Below are 22,410 nucleotides of genomic sequence, written 5' to 3'. Positions count from 1 at the left end.
TTTTTTTTTAAATTCTTTGAATCATTCGAATTTCTATAAATTCAAATGTCTTTGAATTACGGTTTTGAGGAGGAAAAAAAAAATCTAGAGAGACGTTGAAAGCGATTGAATTATGATTTTGAAAAAAACAAAAACAAAAAAGGCAACAGTTTTCCGGTTTGTTCCACTCGCTGTGCTGTCGAGGGAGCGTATTTATTAAAAGAAAAAAAGAAACACCAAATGTCACTGCTGCGAACTCAAGTCTTCGCCACCTCCTCCTCCCTCTTTTTCTTCTTCCCTTAAATTCATTCTTCAGATTCCCCATGTTTATTCTCTCTTGACGCCATAAATTTCCTTCCTCGAGGAGTTTTCTCTCTCTTTCTCTCTCTCTTTTTATATCTCTCTCTCTTAGGGTTCTTCTGTGTTCTGGGTTTTGGGAAGGAAAGTGAAGAACTTGATCTTCGTCGGACGATATGGGGACTTGGAGGAGCCAGTTGAAGGCCATGCTCCGCAAGAACTGGCTCCTCAAAACTCGACACCCCTTCGTCACTTTAGCCGAGGTTTATCTCTCTGAGTTTTGCTTGTTCTGGGTTCGAATTTTCAGTTTTCTCGCATGATCAACTCCGGTTTGAAACTTGGGTTTTCTGTTTTTTCACGAAAGAATTCTGGGTTTTGTGAAATTCTCGTTCTTGTTTCTTGGGATTGTGTTTTGAATCTTGATTGTGGTCCTTGCCGGGGATGTCGATCTTAAGAGCACGAGCCTGTTTCATTCGACAGGTTTTACTTCCAACGGTTGTAATGTTGCTGCTGATAGCTGTAAGGACACGGGTTGACACAAGAATTCACCCTGCTCAGCCGTAAGTCTCATGATCGGTGTTCTTGATTTGCCACTGTAGCCCCAATTCGATAATGGATCGGAGAAATCCTTATTCATCTTGCGTTGTAATTATCAGAGGATTGTGTTCTGTTGCAGGAGTCTAATTTATCTTGCGTTGTTGTTCTGTTGATTACTGCAGTAATATAGAGAAAGACACGCTTGTGGAAGTGGGCAAAGGTATTTCTCCCAGTTTTCCAAAAGTTCTGGAACTTTTGCTTGCCAAGGGGGAGTATTTAGCTTTTGCACCTGACACTGATGAAACGAGGAACATGATCAACATTTTATCCCTAAAGTTTCCGGAACTTAAGGTACCTTTCGTTTCTGTAGTCTTAGTTTTACTGAAACCGCTCAACTTGGTGTCTTACCTTCTGCAAACTATGCGCGTAAAGATCCTCGTTTTCTGTCACAGTACAGATTTAGTCTGCTGGGGCAACATCCTTTTGCTGCTCTGATTGTTTTTTGGATATCACATGGATTTCTTGACTTTAGTTTATTTTTTTTTATAATCCCGCAGCTGGTTACTAGAATTTTCAAAGATGAAGCTGAGCTGGAAACATACATAACTTCAGATAGCTATGCTGCATGCAGCCAAGTGAGGTAAGTTTGAGTTTTCTGTTTTTTTGCTGATAAGAAACCATTTCAGTAGGATAAATTTCCGTCTCCATTTCAGTTTGAACTCATTTTGAGAATACGACGTCCGAGTTTCCCTCTCTGGTTGCTGAATTTTTTAGCCTCTCTTTGATTACCTATGTGTCGATTGGGATTTTTATTACAATAGGCTGCAACTTTTACTTAGTTCTGGGCAAAATGGGACAGTTTTTCGTTGGTGAAATTTGAAGGAAATATGGGACGTTTTGGAATGATTTTTCTTCACTCCTTTTTGTGGACTTGGCCTGCATTTTGTTCCTTTGTTTTCTATCCTTGTAACCAAATGCGTTCCTTTAATGTTGTATATGCTTTTATCTAAATGCCCAGTATTGTAAATTTTCTGAAATCAGCAGTCTTGGCTTTTCCCTTCCTTTTACATTGAGTTGATAAAGCATCATCACATTTACTCAGGAATTGTTCGAATCCCAAAATAAAAGGAGCTGTGGTATTCCATGAACAAGGTCCTGATTTATATGATTATAGCATCCGCTTGAACCACACGTGGGCTTTCTCTGGATTTCCTGATGTTAAATCGATCATGGACACAAATGGACCTTATATCAATGATCTGGAAATGGGAATCAATACAGTACCAGCAATGCAATACAGTTTCAGCGGGTTCCTGACTGTATAATCACTTACCTTTTATCTCTATAAATTATAGTTCCTTGCTCAGTATTTCTCAGTTATCATTCTACTGCTTGACAAAATAAAAATATGCTCTTTGAAAGATAATTGAAATAGTAAGCATCAGTTCAGTGATTTAATTTGTCATGAAAAGAGAGACCCTAAACCTGCTGTTAGACTTGTCCACAGGTTGAAACCAGTACCGAGTTAGTGAAAATGATTGGCTGGATGGATTAGATTGAAATTCCTGTATTTTGGAAAAATCATTTCTTTTTTCTCATGTGTGAATGTTCTTGTACCCTTTTGCAGCTTCAGCAAGTGGTAGATTCATTCATCATATTTGCTTCCCAGCGAACTGTAGGTGGTGCATCATTGCACTCTTCTCTTGGTTTAGCTTTACCCGTTGAGCTACCATGGACTGTACTTCCCTCTAAAATAAGAATCGTTCCCTTTCCAACCCGAGAATACACTGATGACGAGTTTCAATCTATTGTGAAGAGTGTAATGGGCTTGTTGTATGTATTGTTCCCTCTTTGGTTTTCTTTGAAATATGTTAGTCTTTTCTTGCTGCAATTTATGGTAATGAGCAAGCATTTTCTTTTGCTTTGGATGGTTAAATAATTGCTTGGCAGGTACCTTCTAGGGTTTCTGTATCCAATCTCCCGGCTTATCAGCTACTCTGTTTTGGAGAAGGTTACCTTCTTATGTGTATAATTTAAACAAAGCTGTTATGAATCTACTGTCCTATTCAATTTTTTTCCTATTGCTAGTTATAAGTGATAAGTTATACGTTCTCAGTTGCTTCCCCTAAGCTGTGTTATGTATTTACTTGCAGGAGCAGAAAATAAGGGAGGGTCTTTACATGATGGGTTTGAAGGATGAGATTTTCCATTTGTCATGGTTTATCACATATGCTTTGCAGGCAAGATTTTGTTGCTGTCCTTTCTGCAGAAAAGAACTTGCATGTGTTGCTCTCTGTCTAATATTAGACGCAGAATCGTTTGATATTTGATTGGTGACCTTTATCTTTTTTCTGTTTCCCATAAAAACACAAATTAACGTGCATCTTTAGTAATTTCTGTTCGACGTTTTTGACTTATGTTAGGATGTTGGATAATGCTTAGCTAACTTTTTCATCTAATATCTGGTGTAATGTTCTAGTCTTAACATTTTTCCATTTCCTTTTCTCTAACTGCACTTTGTCCTGTTATTGAATTTTCTGTTTCTGTTGCAGTTTGCATTGTGCTCTGGGGTTATTACAGCTTGTACAATGGGAAGTCTTTTCAAATATAGTGATAAGACAGTAGTCTTCACGTACTTCTTTTTATTTGGACTCAGCACGATCATGCTCTCTTTTCTAATATCAACATTTTTCACCCGAGCAAAGACAGCTGTTGCAGTTGGAACCCTTTCCTTTCTTGGTGCTTTCTTTCCGTATTACACTGTTAATGATGAATCAGTGCCCATGTAAGTACATCTGGTTTTGGGTTTAAGTTGTACTGGTTAAGGTTCATGGAGAAGTAAAAGTTTAGTCTTGTCTTTGTTGTTGGATATTTCATGTAGAATACACATATGCAACACTAATTGTTGTACCTGTAGGGTATTGAAGATAATTGCTTCTTTGCTTTCACCTACGGCATTTGCTCTTGGATCAATAAACTTTGCTGATTATGAGCGTGCTCATGTGGGACTTCGTTGGAGCAATATATGGCGGGTATGTCAATTGTATGTGGCTACCACATGAGTTTGATATCCTCTTCTCTTAATTTTTATTCTGATCAATATTGATGCAGGCATCATCCGGAGTAAGTTTTGTTGTCTGTCTCTTAATGATGCTGCTAGACTCTATGCTTTATTGCATAATTGGTCTTTATTTTGATAAGGTACTTTCTTTATCCTATGTGTTCCTTGTTTTGATGTCTGTTGCGTAAATCGGTCCTTTTGCAATATATATGCCTCTAAATCAAAAGCGATGACTAATTTTTTGAGTCATTTTCATGTATAATTTTTCTTAGAAGATTGGAATGATGAGATGTCATTATGTCTAAATCACATCATCTTTAAATGGTTGCTTTAATAAATTATAAGCATGTGATTCTGGGAAAATATGCACATTTCTTCTTTCTGTATTATGTTATGCATCATGTGGTTTAATCCAAGACTTCATTTGCTCAGGTACTCCCCAGGGAAAATGGTGTGCGGTATAAATGGAACTTCATCTTTGGCAAGTGCTTTGGGAGGAAGAAGAATAAAAACCAGTATTGCCCTGAAAATACCGTTAATAAAATTCTCTCAGATAATATAACCATTTCTTCAGAAAGAGAGCCTTCTGATCCTATTATAGAATCAATAAGCTTGGAAATGAGGCAACAAGAGCTTGATGGGAGGTAGTTTCTATGTCATCTGAGAATCATATTCCTTCTATCTACTGTTTATCAAAGCTTTGGAATATGAATTTAACTTTAATGTTTTCCTATTAGGTGCATGCAGGTTAGAGATCTGCATAAGGTCTATGCTTCAAGGAAGGGGAATTGTTGTGCGGTTAATTCATTAAGACTTTCGTTGTATGAGAACCAAATACTCGCACTTCTGGGTACGCCTATCTTGTTCATGTATCCTCATCCTCATTTTCTTTTCTATCTTCCATTTATTTATTGCTTGCTAGGATACTTCAGAAGACACAAATTGTTCTGTAAGTTTTTATGTTGTATGTGGTTTCAGTGGTTTCTGTAGTTGTATGTTTGGGATGTGCTGTCTGAATCTACATTGATGGAAAAGAAGACCTAATAGTGGTCCTGACTCCTGAGTTTTGACGAGTAGCACTGTCTTGTTTAGCTGTCCGTCCACTTTCATTTGTTTGTCCTGGATTTTCTTACTGTGACTTCCTTTTTATTTATGCCGGGGAAGCTTTCTACTAATTTACATGAGAAATTCAGTTGTGAGAAATAGGAAGAAAACCTTTCTTTGTTCCGTGGTATCATCTTCTGCATCCTTTTCTGCGACGAATGCTTGGTCTCCACGACGACTCCATGATCACACATTCAAGAATCTCATGTAAAAAGAATGTGGTGGACTTTGATATGCGAGTTTCTAATTCTGGTCTTCATATTTTGAAGGACATAATGGGGCGGGTAAAAGTACAACAATATCTATGCTTGTTGGTCTACTTCCACCAACATCTGGAGATGCCCTGATATTTGGGAAGAATATCTTAACAAACATGGTGAGCCTTTTCTCTTTTCTTTTGTGTTATTATTATATTCTAAATTTCCATGCGTAATGACTAAAACACAGAGCAGAATGGTCAAATATGCCTTCTGTTTTCTACAATGACTTGGTTGGAGAGTCGCTGGAAATGCCATTTATTCTCCTGTTCTCGCTATGCCACTTCTGTCCTTTTAGTTTGTTTGTTACGATTCCTTGTTGATCTTTGCCATGGATATCTTTCTGTAGGATGAGATTCGAAAGGAACTAGGTGTGTGCCCTCAACATGACATCCTCTTTCCAGAACTGACAGTAAGTGAAGAGCCTTGCATTGTCTTTTTCTTCTTTTTAATTGATCAAATCTAGTTTATGACATCCTTATAATTTGAATGATGGCACATCATATACAGTTACTGAGTTACCATTAATTCTTCCTGAAAACTCGTTTCTCTAGTATTTTGTGAATTTTTCCTGAACACTTTCCATCATCTCTTTCTAATAATTTTGTAAAATGAGGTAATGATGACTTCAATATTCGAAGACCTTTTTTCTTTTTCCCTCATTAAACCTTGTTTGTATGCTGCAGATAGTAACACTAAATGGGAAAAGGTTTGGCCAATTTGTTTCTGATGTAGGTTAAGGAGCATTTGGAGATGTTTGCTGTCCTAAAAGGTGTCAAAGAAGACTCCTTAGAAAGGACAGTGGCTGATATGGCAGATGAAGTAGGTTTATTCTGAAGTAAGATTCCTTTTTATTTATTCTGCTTTAGATGGTGATGTTTTCAGCTTGCATTGCTAGGTGGGATTGTCTGACAAAATTAATACACTTGTCCGAGCACTTTCTGGTGGCATGAAGAGGAAACTGTCACTTGGAATCGCATTGATAGGGAACAGTAAGGTAAAGTGGCACTTATAAACATTATTTTTCATTTGTTTTTATTAATCAATCGTGGTGGTACATTTTTCTGCTGTCAGGTGATTGTTCTTGATGAACCAACCAGTGGGATGGATCCGTACTCAATGCGTCTTACTTGGCAGTTGATTAAAAAAATAAAGAAAGGCAGAATAATATTACTAACAACACATTCCATGGATGAAGCAGAGCTGATAGCTTATATAAACAGACTATAATAAAGGCTTATGCTTCTTGTTTTCCTTATGCTTCTACAGAACTACTTCAGATTATCACCGGGATTTTGCTTCTCTGATGGACTGGCTTCATTAGCTCTTCTAAGGCAAGGGATGAAAGACAAATCCAGTCACGGGGTTTTAGATTGGAATGTGACTGGAGCATCAATCTGTTATCTAGGTCTTGAGGTAAGAACTTCTCCTGTACTTGAATTTGCTCGCGCGTGTCATTTTGGAATGCAGAACCAGTTACTAGTAAAGAATCCATCATAACAACATAGGTATCAATGAATTTGTAATCTTAATGAACTTAATCATGCGGTCGATCTTTGTTTACTGTCATTACTTTCCCATGCATACTCACAAATGAGTCATATGTCCAAACTTTCTTATATATGACAGAGTATCTTCTACTTCCTTGTGACACTTGGTCTTGAGCTCTTGCCTGTTCAAAAGATAATGTCTATCTCCATAAGCGATTGGTGGCAGAACTCTAAAGTTCTCAAGCACAGTGCTGGGGGGTCTGGTCATTTAGAGCCACTTCTCAAGGATTCACCAGATGGAGTTTTACTCGATATTGAGGATGATGTAGATGTGCAAAATGAAAGAGCCAGGGTGCTCTCAGGTTCTACTGACAATGCCATATGCTACTTACGAAACTTACGGAAGGTATTGTAGTATGGTCCGTTTTTTCTCAAATGTGTTAACAACATTGGTCCATCCCCTCCCTTGTTTCCCCTCGTTCCTCTAAAACTGGCTAGCAAGTGGAAAATGACTGGCTTGTTTCTGGGACACTAGAATATATTTAACATAAACGGAAACAGGCATTCCCCTTGGATTGTTTAGTTTATTTTGGATATTAAATACTGAAACTTGAGACAGAAGTTTCCATGTAGTTTAATTTGGATATAAAGTAAAAACATATACCTAAGATTACGTAACTAAATTTGGGTCCTAGAAGCAAATGAGGTTTAAGTAGATTTTGCATGCAATGGCTTGTCTTCAAGAAGTTCCTAGTTGCATTTGCACTGTATATTCTGTGTGTATGTGATGTACCCTTTATTTTTCTATTTTTCTTTCCTCCATCCAACTTTAGTAATTAGATGGAGCTATTTTCTTGAGTCGATGGTTGACCTTTTAACACAACCTTCAATGTTGGATTTTTATGCTTGAACAGCTCGATTTTCCTTAAGCACCATTATGGGGTTGGTTATACTCTTACTCTAGTAAAGGTTTGTTCCTTTTTCTTCTTACTCTGTACATCTGACATATTGTCTGATACATATTGCTCTCTCCTCTATCATTTCTGAGTTCCTTTATGATTTCCAAAGCAACTACTAGCTTTATCTTTGCTTTTTCTTTCTAGTCTTCTCCAACGGTCTCTGTTGCAGCAAGTATAGTTCATCGTCACATCCCATCAGCAACGTGTGTGAGTGAGGTATAGTATTTCTTCTCTAAGGTAGATTGCAGAGCATCTAAGCATCTAATACATTAAAAAGGACCAACCCAGTTCGTATCCCCATCTAGTGGGGATGCTGGGGAACAAATGTCTTGTATTTGCTTTGTATGGTAGCTCGCAAATTATCTGAAATTCTAATGTGAAAGATTCATCAGTTGAGAATCTTTCAACCCAGGACTTAAGTCCCCAAAGATTGGATACTGAAGCAGGTTGATGGCTGTTTATATTATGTGTAGAACAAATCTGCCGCTTTTCTGGAGGTTTTGAGCATGGTTCATTTCTAGTTGATTTATATTATAGCTGCATCATATTTATGATTGGTGATCTTTTCAGGTGGGCAATGAGATATCTTTCAAGCTTCCCTTGGCATCTTCACCCTGCTTCGAAGACATGTTTAGGGAAATTGAGAGTTGCATGAAAAGATCTGTTGACAGCTCAAGAATTAATGAGATAGAGGGTTTGAGCTATCCTGGTATCCAAAGTTATGGTATATCCATAACGACACTTGAGGAAGTGTTCTTAAGAGTTGCTGGCGCTAACTTAAACATTGATGAATCGGTTGAGGAGGGTAACATTTTCTTCCCTCCAGATTCTGCAGTTTCTAGGGTCTGCTCTGAATCCCCCCCAAAGGGAAATCTACAATCGAAACTGCTCAGAGGTTGTAATGAGGTTGCTGGACTTATGGTTACTACAATTGCAAAAGCTTGCAGTTGGGTTGCTGTTATGGTTTGGACTTTCGTTGGTTTCATAAGTATGCAATGCTGTTGTTGTTGCATAATCTCAAGGTCAACATTTTGGCGACATTGCAAAGCATTATTCATAAAGAGAGCAAGATCTGCTGGCAGAGACAGGAAAACAGTGGCTTTCCAGCTTATCATTCCGGTCGTCTTCTTGCTTTTTGGCCTTCTTTTTCTTCAGCTTAAGCCACATCCTGATCAGAACTCCATAACACTCACAACTGCATATTTCAACCCTCTCCTGACTAGCAGCGGTGGTGGTGGCCCTATTCCCTTTGATTTATCTCACCCTATTGCCAATGAGGTTTGTCTATTATTGTTTGGAATAGATATTGTAAAGTTTTCTTCCTGGAAGCATGTTGCTATTGTTAAACTAGAATCTTCACTTGCATCTCTTTATATCCTTTTTCCCTTTTATTTTATGGTAATCATTATACTGTTATATGGCAAAATGAAATCATGTTGCTCTGTAATTACTATGATTTCATAAAAATAATGCAAGAAATTTCCAAGAGTTTGCTCCGTTTCTTCAATGGATTGCATAGTATAGTCTCAGTGGTGACTTTTCGGCTAATATTTCTTCCTCAATCACTGGTTATAGTTAGTTAATGTCTATAGAAGAATATAAGATGGGATGTTAACTTTACAAGTTAACACATGGTCCATCGAGGTGGTGGATGAAGCAGTACTTCCACAGTATATGGGCTTGTTATACTTGAGCAAATATATCGTAGATCACTGCACTATGGATAAAGTTCATCTTTTTGACATCCAATTAAATTTTCTTCTCTGATAACCTTCTATTCAGGTTGCAGAATATATTGAAGGAGGCTGGATTCAGCCCTTGAGGAATTGCTCGTATAAATTTCCTGATCCAGAAAAGGCGTTAGCTGATGCTACTGATGCCGCAGGTCCCACATTGGGGCCCACTCTACTTTCAATGAGTAAATTCTTGATGTCTAGCTTCAATCAATCCTACCAGTCAAGGTATGTCTGCCTGTACCTAACATGATTTGTTTGTGTTTTCGCGCCAGATATTTATCTTGGCAGTAATAGATTCATGATTTAGTAGTTGAGTTAAAATTGTCAAGTAGTCAGCACCATGTCAACTTTATAGTCAGCACCACTGAACATTGTTCTCTGTAGTCAGCACAATGTCAACTTTATACAATCTGAGCTCCCTTATCTAACGTGTGTTTCGAAATCTTGTTTAAATGTGTTGGGCACACCTTATATTGTCAACGTATTTATTACTTACCATTTAGGTGAATAATTTTATTTGCATTTTGATTTTTCTGAGTTGTTGACTTCATTGGGAAGTCTATGCTGGATTTGTTATATGATATTTCTAGTTGTCTAAGGCATGCATGGGAGTCCATTTCATTTTAGGTATGGGGCAATTGTAATGGATGGCCAGTATCCAGATGGGAGTTTAGGATACACTGTTTTACACAACAGTACTTGTCAGCATGCCGGTCCAATCTACATCAATGTTATGAATGCTGCAATTCTTAGACTTGCTACCCGTAACAAGAATATGACAATCCGAACGCACAACCATCCCTTGCCTACAACAAAAAGCCAGCATTTACAACGTCATGTATGTTACTTTCATTTGAATTAGTTCTCAATGGCTTTGACACGATGTTTTATTACGGTACAGTTCCGTCCTTATGTTTGGAAATCTTGATGGGTTCACTCATGCTGGTTACACTGAATCTTCGTTGAAGACCTCTACTTATTGTTATTTAGCTGAAGACATTGTGAAAACTAATCATCTATGACATTTTGATATTTTTTTCTTTAGAGATAAAAGATCCCTTCTTGTTAGCCGCTTCTGATAATTTGTTCCCCTTCTCAATGTAGGATTTGGATGCTTTCTCTGCTGCAATTATTGTTAACATTGCATTCTCATTTATCCCAGCCTCTTTCGCTGTCCCCATTGTTAAGGTATGTAGACAAGGTCCACCCTCAAAGTAGAAATTAATGTTTGTACATCCTATCCTTCTTCAACCTCTCTTTTATTGGGATAACTGTACATAATGGGATTGTAACTGGTGCAGGAGCGCGAAGTTAAAGCAAAGCACCAACAGCTTATTAGTGGGGTAGGCATTGATGGGGAGAAAATCTTAGACCATTAGGTACTCCTAAACATAATGCTTGCCTAATGATCTTATTTGGCTTTCAGGTTTCTGTCTTCTCATACTGGGTATCAACATACATATGGGATTTCGTCAGCTTCTTATTTCCTTCAACATTTGCGATGATCCTCTTCTACATTTTTGGTAAGTCAATGCTGCCATTTCATTTTCTCAACATACATATGTTTTCTTTAACCTGAATTTAATTCACTTACTGAAACAACTGATTTCTGCTTTAGGTCTAGAGCAGTTTATTGGAATTGGTCGGTTTGTCCCAACTGTCATTATGTTCTTGGAGTATGGCTTGGCAATTGCATCCTCAACATATTGCCTAACATTTTTCTTTTCTGAACATAGCATGGCTCAGGTAACTCTCCTATTTACTCTTCACATATTTTTCTTCTACATTTCCCCCTTTTTGAGGTCAGATGGATGACACATCTTTGCTGTAACTGCAGAATGTTGTTCTTTTGGTTCACTTTTTCACTGGTCTTATTCTTATGGTCATCTCCTTTGTTATGGGCCTTATCCCGGCAACTGCTAGTGCAAATTCATCTCTAAAGGTTCAGTCTTTATTATTTATCTTTTTCTTCTCAGTATTTGTAATCCTTCTCTTACTTGTAAGAAAATTCCATGTCTCATGTGGCTGCATGCGGAAATGTTCAAGAAGCTTTACTTTACTTAGACATCATAGGATGAAAAAACACTATTCAGTATTCTGCTTGCTCTTTGGACTTCCTGACCCTGATAGCTTATATAAACAGACTATAATAAAGGCTTATGCTTCTTGTTTTCCTTATGCTTCTACAGAACTACTTCAGATTATCACCGGGATTTTGCTTCTCTGATGGACTGGCTTCATTAGCTCTTCTAAGGCAAGGGATGAAAGACAAATCCAGTCACGGGGTTTTAGATTGGAATGTGACTGGAGCATCAATCTGTTATCTAGGTCTTGAGGTAAGAACTTCTCCTGTACTTGAATTTGCTCGCGCGTGTCATTTTGGAATGCAGAACCAGTTACTAGTAAAGAATCCATCATAACAACATAGGTATCAATGAATTTGTAATCTTAATGAACTTAATCATGCGGTCGATCTTTGTTTACTGTCATTACTTTCCCATGCATACTCACAAATGAGTCATATGTCCAAACTTTCTTATATATGACAGAGTATCTTCTACTTCCTTGTGACACTTGGTCTTGAGCTCTTGCCTGTTCAAAAGATAATGTCTATCTCCATAAGCGATTGGTGGCAGAACTCTAAAGTTCTCAAGCACAGTGCTGGGGGGTCTGGTCATTTAGAGCCACTTCTCAAGGATTCACCAGATGGAGTTTTACTCGATATTGAGGATGATGTAGATGTGCAAAATGAAAGAGCCAGGGTGCTCTCAGGTTCTACTGACAATGCCATATGCTACTTACGAAACTTACGGAAGGTATTGTAGTATGGTCCGTTTTTTCTCAAATGTGTTAACAACATTGGTCCATCCCCTTGCTCATAGTATAATTGTTTTAGGTTTATCCTGGCACCAAATATCATGGCCCAAAAGTGGCTGTACAGTCCTTAACTTTCTCGGTCCAAGCAGGAGAATGTTTTGGATTTTTAGGTACAAATGGAGCTGGGAAAACTACCACCTTGTCTATGTTATCTGGTATGTGCATATTTCTTTGTATTTTTAGATATTATTGATGTACTATGAATCTGGTAGTAATATTCGTTTCTCACTTCTTTGGACTCGATAGGAGAAGAAACTCCAACTAGCGGGACTGCTTTTGTCTTTGGCAAAGACATAGTGGCAAGTCCAAAAGCTATCCGTCAGCACGTATGTCTTTCGTTGATTTTGCCCTTCTGATTTGTTGATCTTATTAAATGTAAAATGTTCTGGATGACTGTAAAGATTCTGTTTCGTTGGCTTTTCAGATTGGCTACTGCCCCCAGTTTGATGCATTATTTGAACATTTGACTGTAAAGGAGCACCTTGAGCTCTATGCAAGGATCAAAGGAGTTGTGAATCATAGAATTGATAACGTACGTAAATCTTCTCATACATAACTTTCTGTTGCTCGGTTTGCATGTCTTGATGAGTTGAAGCACTAGACAAATACAAGCACCGTCCTGCTATATATGTATGAGGACTCCCCCTTTTCCACACGCTGTTGTCTCATTTGGTTCATTGCCTTGTGAAGTTGTTGGACTATCCAGTAGTAGCATAATCATGCATGTGCATCTTCTGTTGTTTAAGACAAACACCTTTAGCTACCCTTTAAGTATTTGATCTACGATAAGATTTGAATCAAGTCTACAAGGCGTTTTCTATCAAAGTGGAAGTTGCTAGGTTGTCTGATGAGCATTTGCTATGAACAGGTGGTTACAGAAAAGATGGTGGAGTTTGACTTGTTGAAGCATGCTAACAAGCCATCATTTACCCTTAGCGGAGGAAACAAACGTAAATTATCAGTCGCGATTGCAATGATTGGAGACCCTCCCATTGTCATTCTCGATGAACCGTCTACAGGTGGGTGGGTGGTCATGATGATTAACCATCTAATTTAGAAAAGCCGGCCGGCATGGACTTCCCTTTGGATCTGAACTACTTAGCTGCTCCATTAACAGTTTATGAAATGCTTTCAGGTATGGACCCTGTTGCCAAAAGATTCATGTGGGACGTGATATCCCGGTTATCAACTAGGAGAGGAAAGACTGCAGTTATTCTGACTACCCACAGCATGAATGAAGCTCAAGCTCTCTGCACCAGGATCGGAATCATGGTATTACATTAAGTCATTCCGAAATTTTTAGGAATTGTTTCCACCTTACAGAGCTATCAATGTCCATTAATGACAGGTCGGAGGCCGCCTTAGATGCATTGGTAGTCCACAGCATTTGAAGACACGCTTCGGTAACCATCTTGAGTTAGAGGTACTATTCAACATTATTGGGTTTGCTTTCATGAAAGAGATTCTTAGAAGTTACTTTCCCATAATTTATTATCAATGTTTGTTCTTATATGTATATTAGGTGAAACCTAACGAAGTAAGACGTGTGGACTTGGAGAACTTTTGCCAAATGATTCAGCAGTGGCTGTTTAACCTTCCTTCGCATCCAAGAAGCTTACTTGGTGACCTCGAAGTTTGTATTGGCGTTTCCGACTCAATTATACCCGAGACTGCATCTGCATCAGAAATCAGCTTGTCGGTAGAAATGATAAAAAGCATTGCACAGTTTCTCGGTAACGAGGGAAGAGTAAACACACTTGTATCTCCCATGTCTGAGAATGATGGGCGGTCTGGTGAACAGTTATTAGAGCAGCTGTTTCGGGATGGTAGGACCAATTCCACACCTATGTCTAGATTTGGATAAGAATACCCGATCTCTGACATGTTTTAGTGTTGTGGTTTGACCTGTTTAGGTTTCAGTGTTCGGTCTCTGACATGTTTCAGTGTTGGTTTGACCTGTGTACAGGCGGTATACCGCTGCCCATATTCGCCGAGTGGTGGTTATCCAAAGAGAACTTCTCAGCACTAGATTCTTTCATTCAGTCTTCATTTCCCGGTGCAACGTTTAAGGGATGCAATGGATTGAGCATTAAGTATCAGGTATATTATTGCTGTCTGGGTCATTGTAAAACCCTTTTCCTTTCTCACGTTCCAGCATCTGGTGTTTAGCTTTTCGTCAGTTTAGGTTCTGAAAACAGTTCATGGTTTCGATTTCAGTTACCATTCGGAGAAGGCGGGTTGTCACTTGCAGATGCCTTTGGATACCTCGAAAGAAACAGGTGAAACATATATCTGCTTCTTTCTCTTTGACCCGGAAACTTGCCATTTCTTGACAACTGAAACGGAAAAGAATGGTTTTGATCTGTTCAGGAACCGATTGGGAATAGCGGAATACAGCGTTGGCCAATCGACCCTCGAGACTATATTCAACCATTTTGCAGCTAACTCCTCCTGAGAACCTCACCCATTCATCAGCTCAGCCAATGATCTGCAATGGTGTAAACATGGCAAATACATGTAGAAACTGCAGAAAAGGCCGAGTTTAGGGTCTATGTGTATATAGACATCTACGCAACTTACAGACACTTTCAAGTGATCTGCAATCAAAATCTATAGCACAGATGAGCAAACTGCTATATATTTCCTCATTCCAACTTCACACCAAATAGCTTTAGCCCATCTTCTTCCTCTTCCTCTTCCTCGGGCGTTGTCTTGTATCTCTCGGTCAACTCCAGAAGCTCCTTGCACTTCATCTTGGTCATGGCGAGCTCTGTGGTCAAGAATCCATGCTCTTTCCTGAGACGCTTGTTTTCGTCCAGAAGGTTTGAGTAGCTTGACAACGAGGAAGCTGATGAAGATGACCGTTGATCATCTCGTCGAGGTGGAGTACTTGTGGTCGGATCGCAAGCATGGTGAGGGTGAGCCTTCTTTCTCCGTATGTTGCATAGAAGCTCTCTCTGTCCCTTCCGGAACATCTTGTTCCAGAACTCCCACCTTCCCGCTGACACTTTCCTAAAACCCTAATTTATGAAAACTTTCGTTATTATGCCAAAAATCATTTCCAGATAATGATTTCTATAATCTATACAAACCAAGCCCACAAGCAGGAAGCTAAATCTCTCTCTCTCTCTTTCTTTCTCTCTCTAGATACTGCTTCCATGTCGCAACCCCGCTGTTTCAGCATATACAGACACAAATATGGTGCATGCGTTTGCATGAATATTTACACCCACGTGCGTATAGTAATGAGATACGATGGGGAAAAGGTGTGAACGTACGTAAGTGTTGAGCTGACGAACGAAGCTGGAGAAGTTGCAGTGCTTGAAGAGCTTAGGGAGGAGATCTCTGGAGAATTCCGGCGGTTGCCAGACGACGAAGGAGGTGCCGTCGTCGTTCCACGAGATGACGTCATCCGTCTCCGGATCTTCCACCACCGCGTATAGTAATGAGATACGATGGGGAAAAGGTGTGAACGTACGTAAGTGTTGAGCTGACGAACGAAGCTGGAGAAGTTGCAGTGCTTGAAGAGCTTAGGGAGGAGATCTCTGGAGAATTCCGGCGGTTGCCAGACGACGAAGGAGGTGCCGTCGTCGTTCCACGAGATGACGTCATCCGTCTCCGGATCTTCCACCACCGCATAAGTCTTCACCAAGAACGGCGGCGGCGACTGCTCCGATCTCCTCACCATCCACTCCTCCTCCCCCTCCTCCTCCTCCTCCGCCGGAACAGCAGATTGCTCCATTCAGAGAGTGTTATTTGACCAAATTGATGTTATTCTTGATAAGAGAAATATGGTGGTTTTAACAATTGAAACCCAACAAGACTCCGTGGTTCATGCGAATTGACATGCACATACAATATACATATATATATATACATATAGAGAGATCTCCCCCCCATCCACTCCTCCTCCCCCTCCTCCTCCTCCTCCGCCGGAACAGCAGATTGCTCCATTCAGAGAGTGTTATTTGACCAAATTGATGTTATTCTTGATAAGAGAAATATGGTGGTTTTAACAATTGAAACCCAACAAGACTCCGTGGTTCATGCGAATTGACATGCACATACAATATACATATATATATATACATATAGAGAGAGAGAGAGAGAGAGAGTCCCGTAATTTTATGTTGTTGGGTCGTACTTAGTAAGGTGTATATGGTGACGTTTATTTATCTACATGCACGTATGCATGTGTGTGTATATATATGAGTGTGTGTGTGTGTGTGTATATATCCATTTGTTGCTGCAACCGTGTGCCATTTTCTATCTATTATAAAATTCTTGCGTGTGTGCGCGTAGAAAATTTAACAACCGGAATTGATTATGGAAAATTAGTTCCTTCAATTATTATGTATTAGACAAGTTGATCATAAATATTTGATGAAATGGGACATCAATTTGTTATAGAAAAAGATAAGGAAAATCACATTTTGTATCAAGCACTTAATTACACATGTATTTATATATTTACGTAGGTGGAGTAAACCTAAAAACAAATTGAAAAAATATGATGATTTTTTAAAAAAATTATTATAAACTTCTAAATTCAAAAAACATGATTGAAAAAATATGCAATATTAAACTAGTTGGTCTATATTTTAAAAAGTTCCGGAAAATCAAATAAACTAAAACAAAAATACGTATGTATACAAGATACATAAATTAGGAATATCTAAAATATACATAGCGAAACACATACTACTATAATATTATAGAAAATATTTTTGGCATTCTATATACTCTTCAATATCACAAATTATACATATCTATATATGTATACATTTATGTGTGTATGTATTTATGTAATAATAGAAGGTAAATTAGGTAGTGCGGCACACAACGAAAGAAGGGGATTGAAAATGTGATGACGTAATTAGTTTGGTCCTCTATATGGCTGATACTTTCAATACATATATATATATATATATATATAATGTGCAAAATTGGTCTTAATTAAAGGAATAGTATTTACTATTTAGAGATACAGGAAATTAAAAAGAAAAAAAAGAAATAGAATACAGACGGAGAACTTTCTATTTTTTTTTTTCGTCATGGAAGTAACGTTGTCTTATAGGTGCAGTGACATTTACGCATTTTCTTTGGACTTCACTTTATCTTTCAAGATTGATGACTTCTCCTTTTTGACTTGCATGCATGCCTTTCCTTCTTCTTCTTCTACCTATATTCTGTACTCTTCATTTCCTTTATATATATATATATATATATTTAACCAAAAATATATATAGTGACCAAAAGTATATGAACATGTAGAATATGTATGTGAACAATAGTGTCTTAATTTGGACATTTTATCCAAACCTAAGGAGCAGTGTCACTTCAAGCAATTGGTCAAACAACCAAATGCATTTATTTTTCAAGAAAAAATACCAAATGAGCATTTGGCGTCAACACTAAAAGGAATTGCCGACAGTGTCCCTAGAATCATAGAAAATTTATTTCTAAAATAAAAGATTAATTATTAAATTTTAGAAAGAAAAAAAAACCAATTTTTATGTATCTGTAAATTATAATCTGAAATTCCAAACTTCATCCCTTTTATAAAAAAATTAATAGGACGCAATATAAATACCTTTAGGTCTCTAAAAATTGTAAAATCCATATATATTCCGTCTATTTCTCACACAAGTATGAAGTTTTTTATCAATAAAAAAAATTTAAATTTAATGTTGAATCAAACCAAATCGTGTATACATAAAAGATAAACGATGAATTTAAGTCCGAATTTTGTCGTATTTTAAACAGTATAAAATATTAATATACGGATTATATAAATTTAACCAAAATAGCATATTTGTAGTGCAAAATAAATAAATAAATAAATAAAAATAACAGCTTTTGAATAGCGTAAGAAAATTCCAATTTGATATTCAAGGAATTTAGACACGTTCTGAAGAAAGAGTAAAAATAAAGCTATTTTATTTGGTTGGGCATGCAGCTGAACTTTATTGACCTTATTTTATGTTTTCTTTCTTAAATTTTCTTATTTATCCTATTTTTAAAATGATTATTTATTATATATTAATATATTAATGTGTCCCTTCTTCACCAACCCTAAGTCTCGTTCCCACACAACCTATTTCACGTATGAACAACCAAACGAATCATATTTTTCACTCTGTATATATTGGATAAAAGAATTTTTAATATCGTATTTTTCATCATCATCCGCTGTTACTTAGATGATCAACCGTTATTACTATTTCTATTAGTTATTAAAACTTATTTGTGATTTGAATCGTATGGTCAAAATATTAAAAAATAAAACATAAAATATTATAGACCTAATCCATCATGTTTCTAAACACATATGCCCAATATTCATCATGTTAGCCGAGAGCGCATATCAAGCCCATTTTAGGCCCAATAGTGAAAGGGCAAAATCGTCAATTGTGAGTCGGAGTCGGCATCAGCTCAGATGCGCACATCTGCACCGTCGATTTTTCATCAAGAAAGTTATCACAGGATCAACGGCTGAAAATCCTTCCCACCGAGGATTTAGCAGAGCGAGCGAGTTAATATGTTGGTCCATACTCGCGAGAGAAGAGTATGTAGAATACCGAGGCGCGTGAAACGCAATCGCGCAGCTACAGAAATCGGTTTTTACTTCCAAGTCATCGTATGGTCTGGAAGCAGAATGGCTGCGTCTCCCAAGATAGGCATCGAAATCGGCTCCGTGTCGACTCACCGAGTCGCCACCATGCCCGCTCTTTCTCCGCCTGCGCTGTTCTTCCTCACAACCAAGCCTCGTCGCCGCTCACTCTGCCTCCTCCGAGCTGGCGAAACTCGCTCCACCGCCCTCCGCCTCAGAGCCTCCGCCGCCGCCAGCGACGCGCCTTCATCTCCAGGTCTGTGTCTTCTTTTATCTTGTTTATGCCACCAGACATTTGCTTGTTTATGACATTGCCACTTCGACGAGACAGTAATCGAGCTGTGTTATGGTCCGATTTTCAGGCGAAACTGTGGAGAATGTGGTGATTATAGGCTCCGGACACTCTGCCTCCTCCGAGCTGGCGAAACTCGCTCCACCGCCCTCCGCCTCAGAGCCTCCGCCGCCGCCAGCGACGCGCCTTCATCTCCAGGTCTGTGTCTTCTTTTATCTTGTTTATGCCACCAGACATTTGCTTGTTTATGACATTGCCACTTCGACGAGACAGTAATCGAGCTGTGTTATGGTCCGATTTTCAGGCGAAACTGTGGAGAATGTGGTGATTATAGGCTCCGGCCCCGCCGGATACACGGCGGCGATATACGCGGCGCGCGCGAATTTGAAGCCGGTGGTGTTCGAGGGTTATCAGATGGGCGGAGTTCCCGGCGGACAGTTGATGACAACCACCGAGGTTGAGAATTTCCCGGGATTCCCTGATGGGATTACTGGTCCGGATTTGATGGAGAGGTGAGAAACATGACAGAACCAAGAACATAAATTTAACGTTGTTGTTAGTGTCTGGACTGATTAATGTTACTCTTGTGAGATAATATCTGAGGCAATGTTGTTGCGATGATGGTAGAATGAGGAAGCAGGCTGAGAGGTGGGGAGCGGAGCTATATCCGGAAGATGTGGAAGTTCTCGATGTTAAGACCGCTCCTTTTACAGTGAAAAGCAGTGAACGTAAGGTGATTGTCGTTTTCGGTATGTTACTCTTTTGGCAATCCATGTAGAAGTGAAAATGCATAACCAGTATAACGTATAACCAAAATGGCATTGGCACTGGAGATCGTTTATAGAATTCGAAATGCGCAAACTTTGGTGAAAACAAATTTGCAGTTAGTCTATGATGTGTATAGGCCTTGGAGTAGAGTATACGCTACACAATCTTGCCTAATTAGATGGCTTGATTGTTCAGTAAATTTTCTTGTGCATGAGCTCTTATTTACTGTACTTCTCTGTTGGTGGCTGCCCTTTTGGGTTGAACTTCCAGGTTAAGTGCCAGAGTATCATTTACGCCACAGGAGCTACAGCAAGGAGGCTGGGGCTACCTCGAGAAGATGAATTCTGGAGCAGGGGAATCAGCGCTTGTGCAATCTGTGATGGAGCTTCGCCTTTATTTAAGGGACAAGTGCTTGCAGTGGTTGGTGGAGGAGATACAGCTACAGAAGAAGCTTTATACCTCACAAAATATGCTCGTCATGTTCATCTGCTTGTTCGTAGGGACCAATTGAGAGCCTCCAAGGCTATGCAAGATAGGTGAATTCTTTCAGGTTCTTTCATCAGCATCTTTTTATTATGTGTTTCAAAATCCTTTTTTATATTGTGTTTCTTCTCTGGATTTTGGAGCAATACGGGTCAAATTATATCCATGGAGAAAACGGATCTAGCATATGGGCATTGTATTAGGAGAGAGGCATCTCAGGTTTAGGTCGGAGGAAACTGAAACAGAAAACGGTTATGTACAGTTTTCTTGACAATTATCGTCTTTGCAAAGTGATGCACTCGTTGTGTAATGTTTACGATCAAAAGTTATGAAGTTGTTGCTTGCTCCTATCTTGGAAATGTTTAGGAAAGTCTTCTTTGGCCTCAAGTTTCATTCCAAATCAATAGGCAACCTTTACACCGCTTTTGGATTCTTACCGGCACTAGGCTTCTTTCTTTGTGTTGAATTAAAGAGTAATGAGCATATTGTAAGTTTGGGTTTTTTCAACACCCTGAGTATTTTGTTAACAGGTTGGTTATGGCGAATGTTTCAGAGTATTCAACAATCCAAATATCACTGTGCACTTCAACACAGAAACCGTTGATGTGGTGAGCAACACAAGGGGACAAATGTCTGGTGTTTTAATCAGACGGGTTGACACGGGTGAAGAAACCGAGCTTGAGGCCAAAGGGTTGTTCTACGGAATAGGGCATTCACCAAACAGCCAGTTATTGGAAGGTCAAGTTGAACTTGACAGCTCAGGATACATATCGATTCAGGACGGAACAGGGGAGACATCGGTGGAAGGTGTATTCGCAGCAGGAGATGTGCAGGTTAAGACATAAAAGCGTTTAGCCAATCTTTTTTTAATGTTTGTATCTTCTCCTGGAGTCATGTTTTTTTGACAAGTTTGTAACTTGTTCTGCCGTTTGTCCATTTAGGACCATGAATGGAGACAAGCCATAACTGCTGCTGGATCAGGGTGCATAGCCGCCTTGTTAGCCGAGAGATACCTTGCAAGTAACAACCTCCTCGTCGAATTTCACCAGGTACGTGAAAGTTGAGCGAATTTCATATTATCCAGAATCAAAGCAACAATGTAAAAGGGCTTATACCGCGTGACACCAGCAGCTTCAAGCTGAAGAGGTGAAGAAAGAATTCACCGGCCGCGATGTCCAAGAAGGGTTTGACATCACTCTTACAAAGCACAGGGGCCAGGTGTTTTTTCCCTTTCCTTACAGCAGCTAATATATGAAGAATTCTTAAACTGTCATGACAAAGCATTTGATATGTCTTTTTTTTTTTGGTCTGTTCTTTCCAGTATGCTCTTAGAAAGATATACCATGAGAGCCCAAGGCTGGTGTGTGTACTGTACACATCACCTACATGCGGTCCGTGCAGGACACTGAAACCTATTTTGAACAAGGTACTAACCAACCATTTAGCAAGTCCTTAGGCTACCTAATCATGGACAACACAAGTTTTGATAATGGACTCCGCCCATTTCGCAACGTACAAGGTGATCGATGAATTCGACAGCAATGTCCACTACGTCGAGATAGACATAGAAGAAGATGAAGAAATCGCCGAGGCGGCTGGAATTATGGGAACTCCATGCGTGCAGTTCTTCAAGAACAAGGAAATGCTCAGGTTCTTCTTTTGTTCCTTTTTTTGTTTTTTTTTTCCTTTGCCTGTATTGTCACTTGTGGTGATGGAACGGTGGTGGTGCTCTTGTGAAGGACTGTATCCGGTGTGAAGATGAAGAAAGAGTACAGGGAATTCGTGGAGGCCAACAAATGAGAATATATGCACCAAAAGAGACTTGAGGCAAAATGCCAAATCTGTTGGTGATTCAATTTTTTTTGCTCATTCAAAATTCAGTGTTACTGAAACATTGCCATTGAGAATCTCAACAATGATAAGAGAGAGAGAAATAAAACGCATCGTTTTCTTCGTA

At 38.9% G+C, this 22,410-nt stretch overlaps 4 protein-coding genes across 5 annotated transcripts; 3 read left to right on the top strand and 1 right to left on the bottom strand.

The window, feature by feature from the left end:
- The first annotated feature begins 220 nt into the window (after positions 1-220).
- LOC104824436 (ABC transporter A family member 1) lies at positions 221-14,917 on the top strand. The gene is made up of 40 exons (XM_010556521.1): positions 221-539; positions 757-836; positions 996-1,164; positions 1,371-1,453; positions 1,916-2,132; positions 2,441-2,646; positions 2,764-2,824; positions 2,967-3,053; positions 3,366-3,598; positions 3,731-3,845; positions 3,925-4,014; positions 4,307-4,518; positions 4,612-4,724; positions 5,248-5,354; positions 5,585-5,647; positions 5,971-6,057; positions 6,134-6,232; positions 6,310-6,461; positions 7,607-7,694; positions 7,829-7,900; positions 8,255-8,962; positions 9,467-9,645; positions 10,048-10,258; positions 10,525-10,608; positions 10,722-10,763; positions 10,847-10,943; positions 11,039-11,166; positions 11,258-11,362; positions 11,610-11,756; positions 11,970-12,236; positions 12,317-12,452; positions 12,544-12,623; positions 12,722-12,829; positions 13,166-13,316; positions 13,433-13,569; positions 13,646-13,720; positions 13,820-14,123; positions 14,264-14,397; positions 14,515-14,576; positions 14,668-14,917. The coding sequence occupies exons 1-40, from the start codon at positions 453-455 to the stop codon at positions 14,750-14,752; spliced, it is 5,661 nt and encodes a 1,886-aa protein (XP_010554823.1). The 5' UTR covers positions 221-452; the 3' UTR covers positions 14,753-14,917.
- Positions 6,470-7,170, top strand: LOC104824435 (ABC transporter A family member 1-like). Its single transcript, XM_010556520.2, has 2 exons — positions 6,470-6,651; positions 6,865-7,170. The coding sequence occupies exons 1-2, from the start codon at positions 6,475-6,477 to the stop codon at positions 7,138-7,140; spliced, it is 453 nt and encodes a 150-aa protein (XP_010554822.1). The 5' UTR covers positions 6,470-6,474; the 3' UTR covers positions 7,141-7,170.
- On the bottom strand, positions 14,918-16,168 carry LOC104824437 (heat stress transcription factor B-3). The gene is made up of 3 exons (XM_010556522.2): positions 15,929-16,168; positions 15,576-15,728; positions 14,918-15,317 (listed from the first exon to the last, which is right to left on the bottom strand). Exons 1-3 carry the CDS (start codon positions 16,037-16,039, stop codon positions 14,943-14,945), a joined length of 639 nt encoding a protein of 212 aa, XP_010554824.1. The 5' UTR covers positions 16,040-16,168; the 3' UTR covers positions 14,918-14,942.
- A 2,698-nt stretch (positions 16,169-18,866) lies between these two features.
- On the top strand, positions 18,867-22,410 carry LOC104824434 (NADPH-dependent thioredoxin reductase 3-like). 2 transcript variants are annotated; one of them, XM_010556519.1, is made up of 10 exons: positions 18,867-19,166; positions 19,507-19,714; positions 19,830-19,935; positions 20,241-20,506; positions 21,007-21,286; positions 21,395-21,502; positions 21,585-21,671; positions 21,775-21,879; positions 21,973-22,103; positions 22,193-22,410. In XM_010556519.1, the coding sequence occupies exons 1-10, from the start codon at positions 18,956-18,958 to the stop codon at positions 22,251-22,253; spliced, it is 1,563 nt and encodes a 520-aa protein (XP_010554821.1). In that variant the 5' UTR covers positions 18,867-18,955; the 3' UTR covers positions 22,254-22,410. The 2 variants fall into 2 exon arrangements, with proteins under 2 accessions (XP_010554821.1, XP_010554820.1); XM_010556518.1 differs by having other exon boundaries at positions 21,582-21,671.

This window comes from Tarenaya hassleriana, unplaced genomic scaffold (genome assembly GCF_000463585.1).
Source record: "Tarenaya hassleriana unplaced genomic scaffold, ASM46358v1 Cleome4, whole genome shotgun sequence".
Lineage (NCBI taxonomy): Eukaryota > Viridiplantae > Streptophyta > Magnoliopsida > Brassicales > Cleomaceae > Tarenaya > Tarenaya hassleriana.
Note: the sequence above shows the minus strand (reverse complement) of the source record. Positions and strands in the feature narration are given on the sequence as shown.

Bases quoted from the DNA above. Each gene is read 5' to 3' on its own strand.
- LOC104824436 (XM_010556521.1), top strand. From the start codon at position 453: ATGGGGACTTGGAGGAGCCAGTTGAAGGCCATGCTCCGCAAGAACTGG. The intron at 11,757-11,969 runs GTAAGAACTTCT...TATATATGACAG, and splicing joins TCTGTTATCTAGGTCTTGAG to AGTATCTTCTACTTCCTTGT. The intron at 12,624-12,721 runs GTATGTCTTTCG...TTGGCTTTTCAG, and splicing joins CAAAAGCTATCCGTCAGCAC to ATTGGCTACTGCCCCCAGTT.
- LOC104824435 (XM_010556520.2), top strand. From the start codon at position 6,475: ATGCTTCTTGTTTTCCTTATGCTTCTACAGAACTACTTCAGATTATCA. The intron at 6,652-6,864 runs GTAAGAACTTCT...TATATATGACAG, and splicing joins TCTGTTATCTAGGTCTTGAG to AGTATCTTCTACTTCCTTGT.
- LOC104824437 (XM_010556522.2), bottom strand. From the start codon at position 16,039: ATGGAGCAATCTGCTGTTCCGGCGGAGGAGGAGGAGGAGGGGGAGGAG. The intron at 15,729-15,928 runs GTGGAAGATCCG...CTATACGCGGTG, and splicing joins TGGTGAAGACTTATGCGGTG to GTGGAAGATCCGGAGACGGA. The intron at 15,318-15,575 runs GTACGTTCACAC...TTCATAAATTAG, and splicing joins TTCGTCAGCTCAACACTTAC to GGTTTTAGGAAAGTGTCAGC.
- LOC104824434 (XM_010556518.1), top strand. From the start codon at position 18,956: ATGGCTGCGTCTCCCAAGATAGGCATCGAAATCGGCTCCGTGTCGACT. The intron at 21,287-21,394 runs GTTAAGACATAA...TTGTCCATTTAG, and splicing joins TCGCAGCAGGAGATGTGCAG to GACCATGAATGGAGACAAGC. The intron at 22,104-22,192 runs GTTCTTCTTTTG...GCTCTTGTGAAG, and splicing joins AAGAACAAGGAAATGCTCAG to GACTGTATCCGGTGTGAAGA.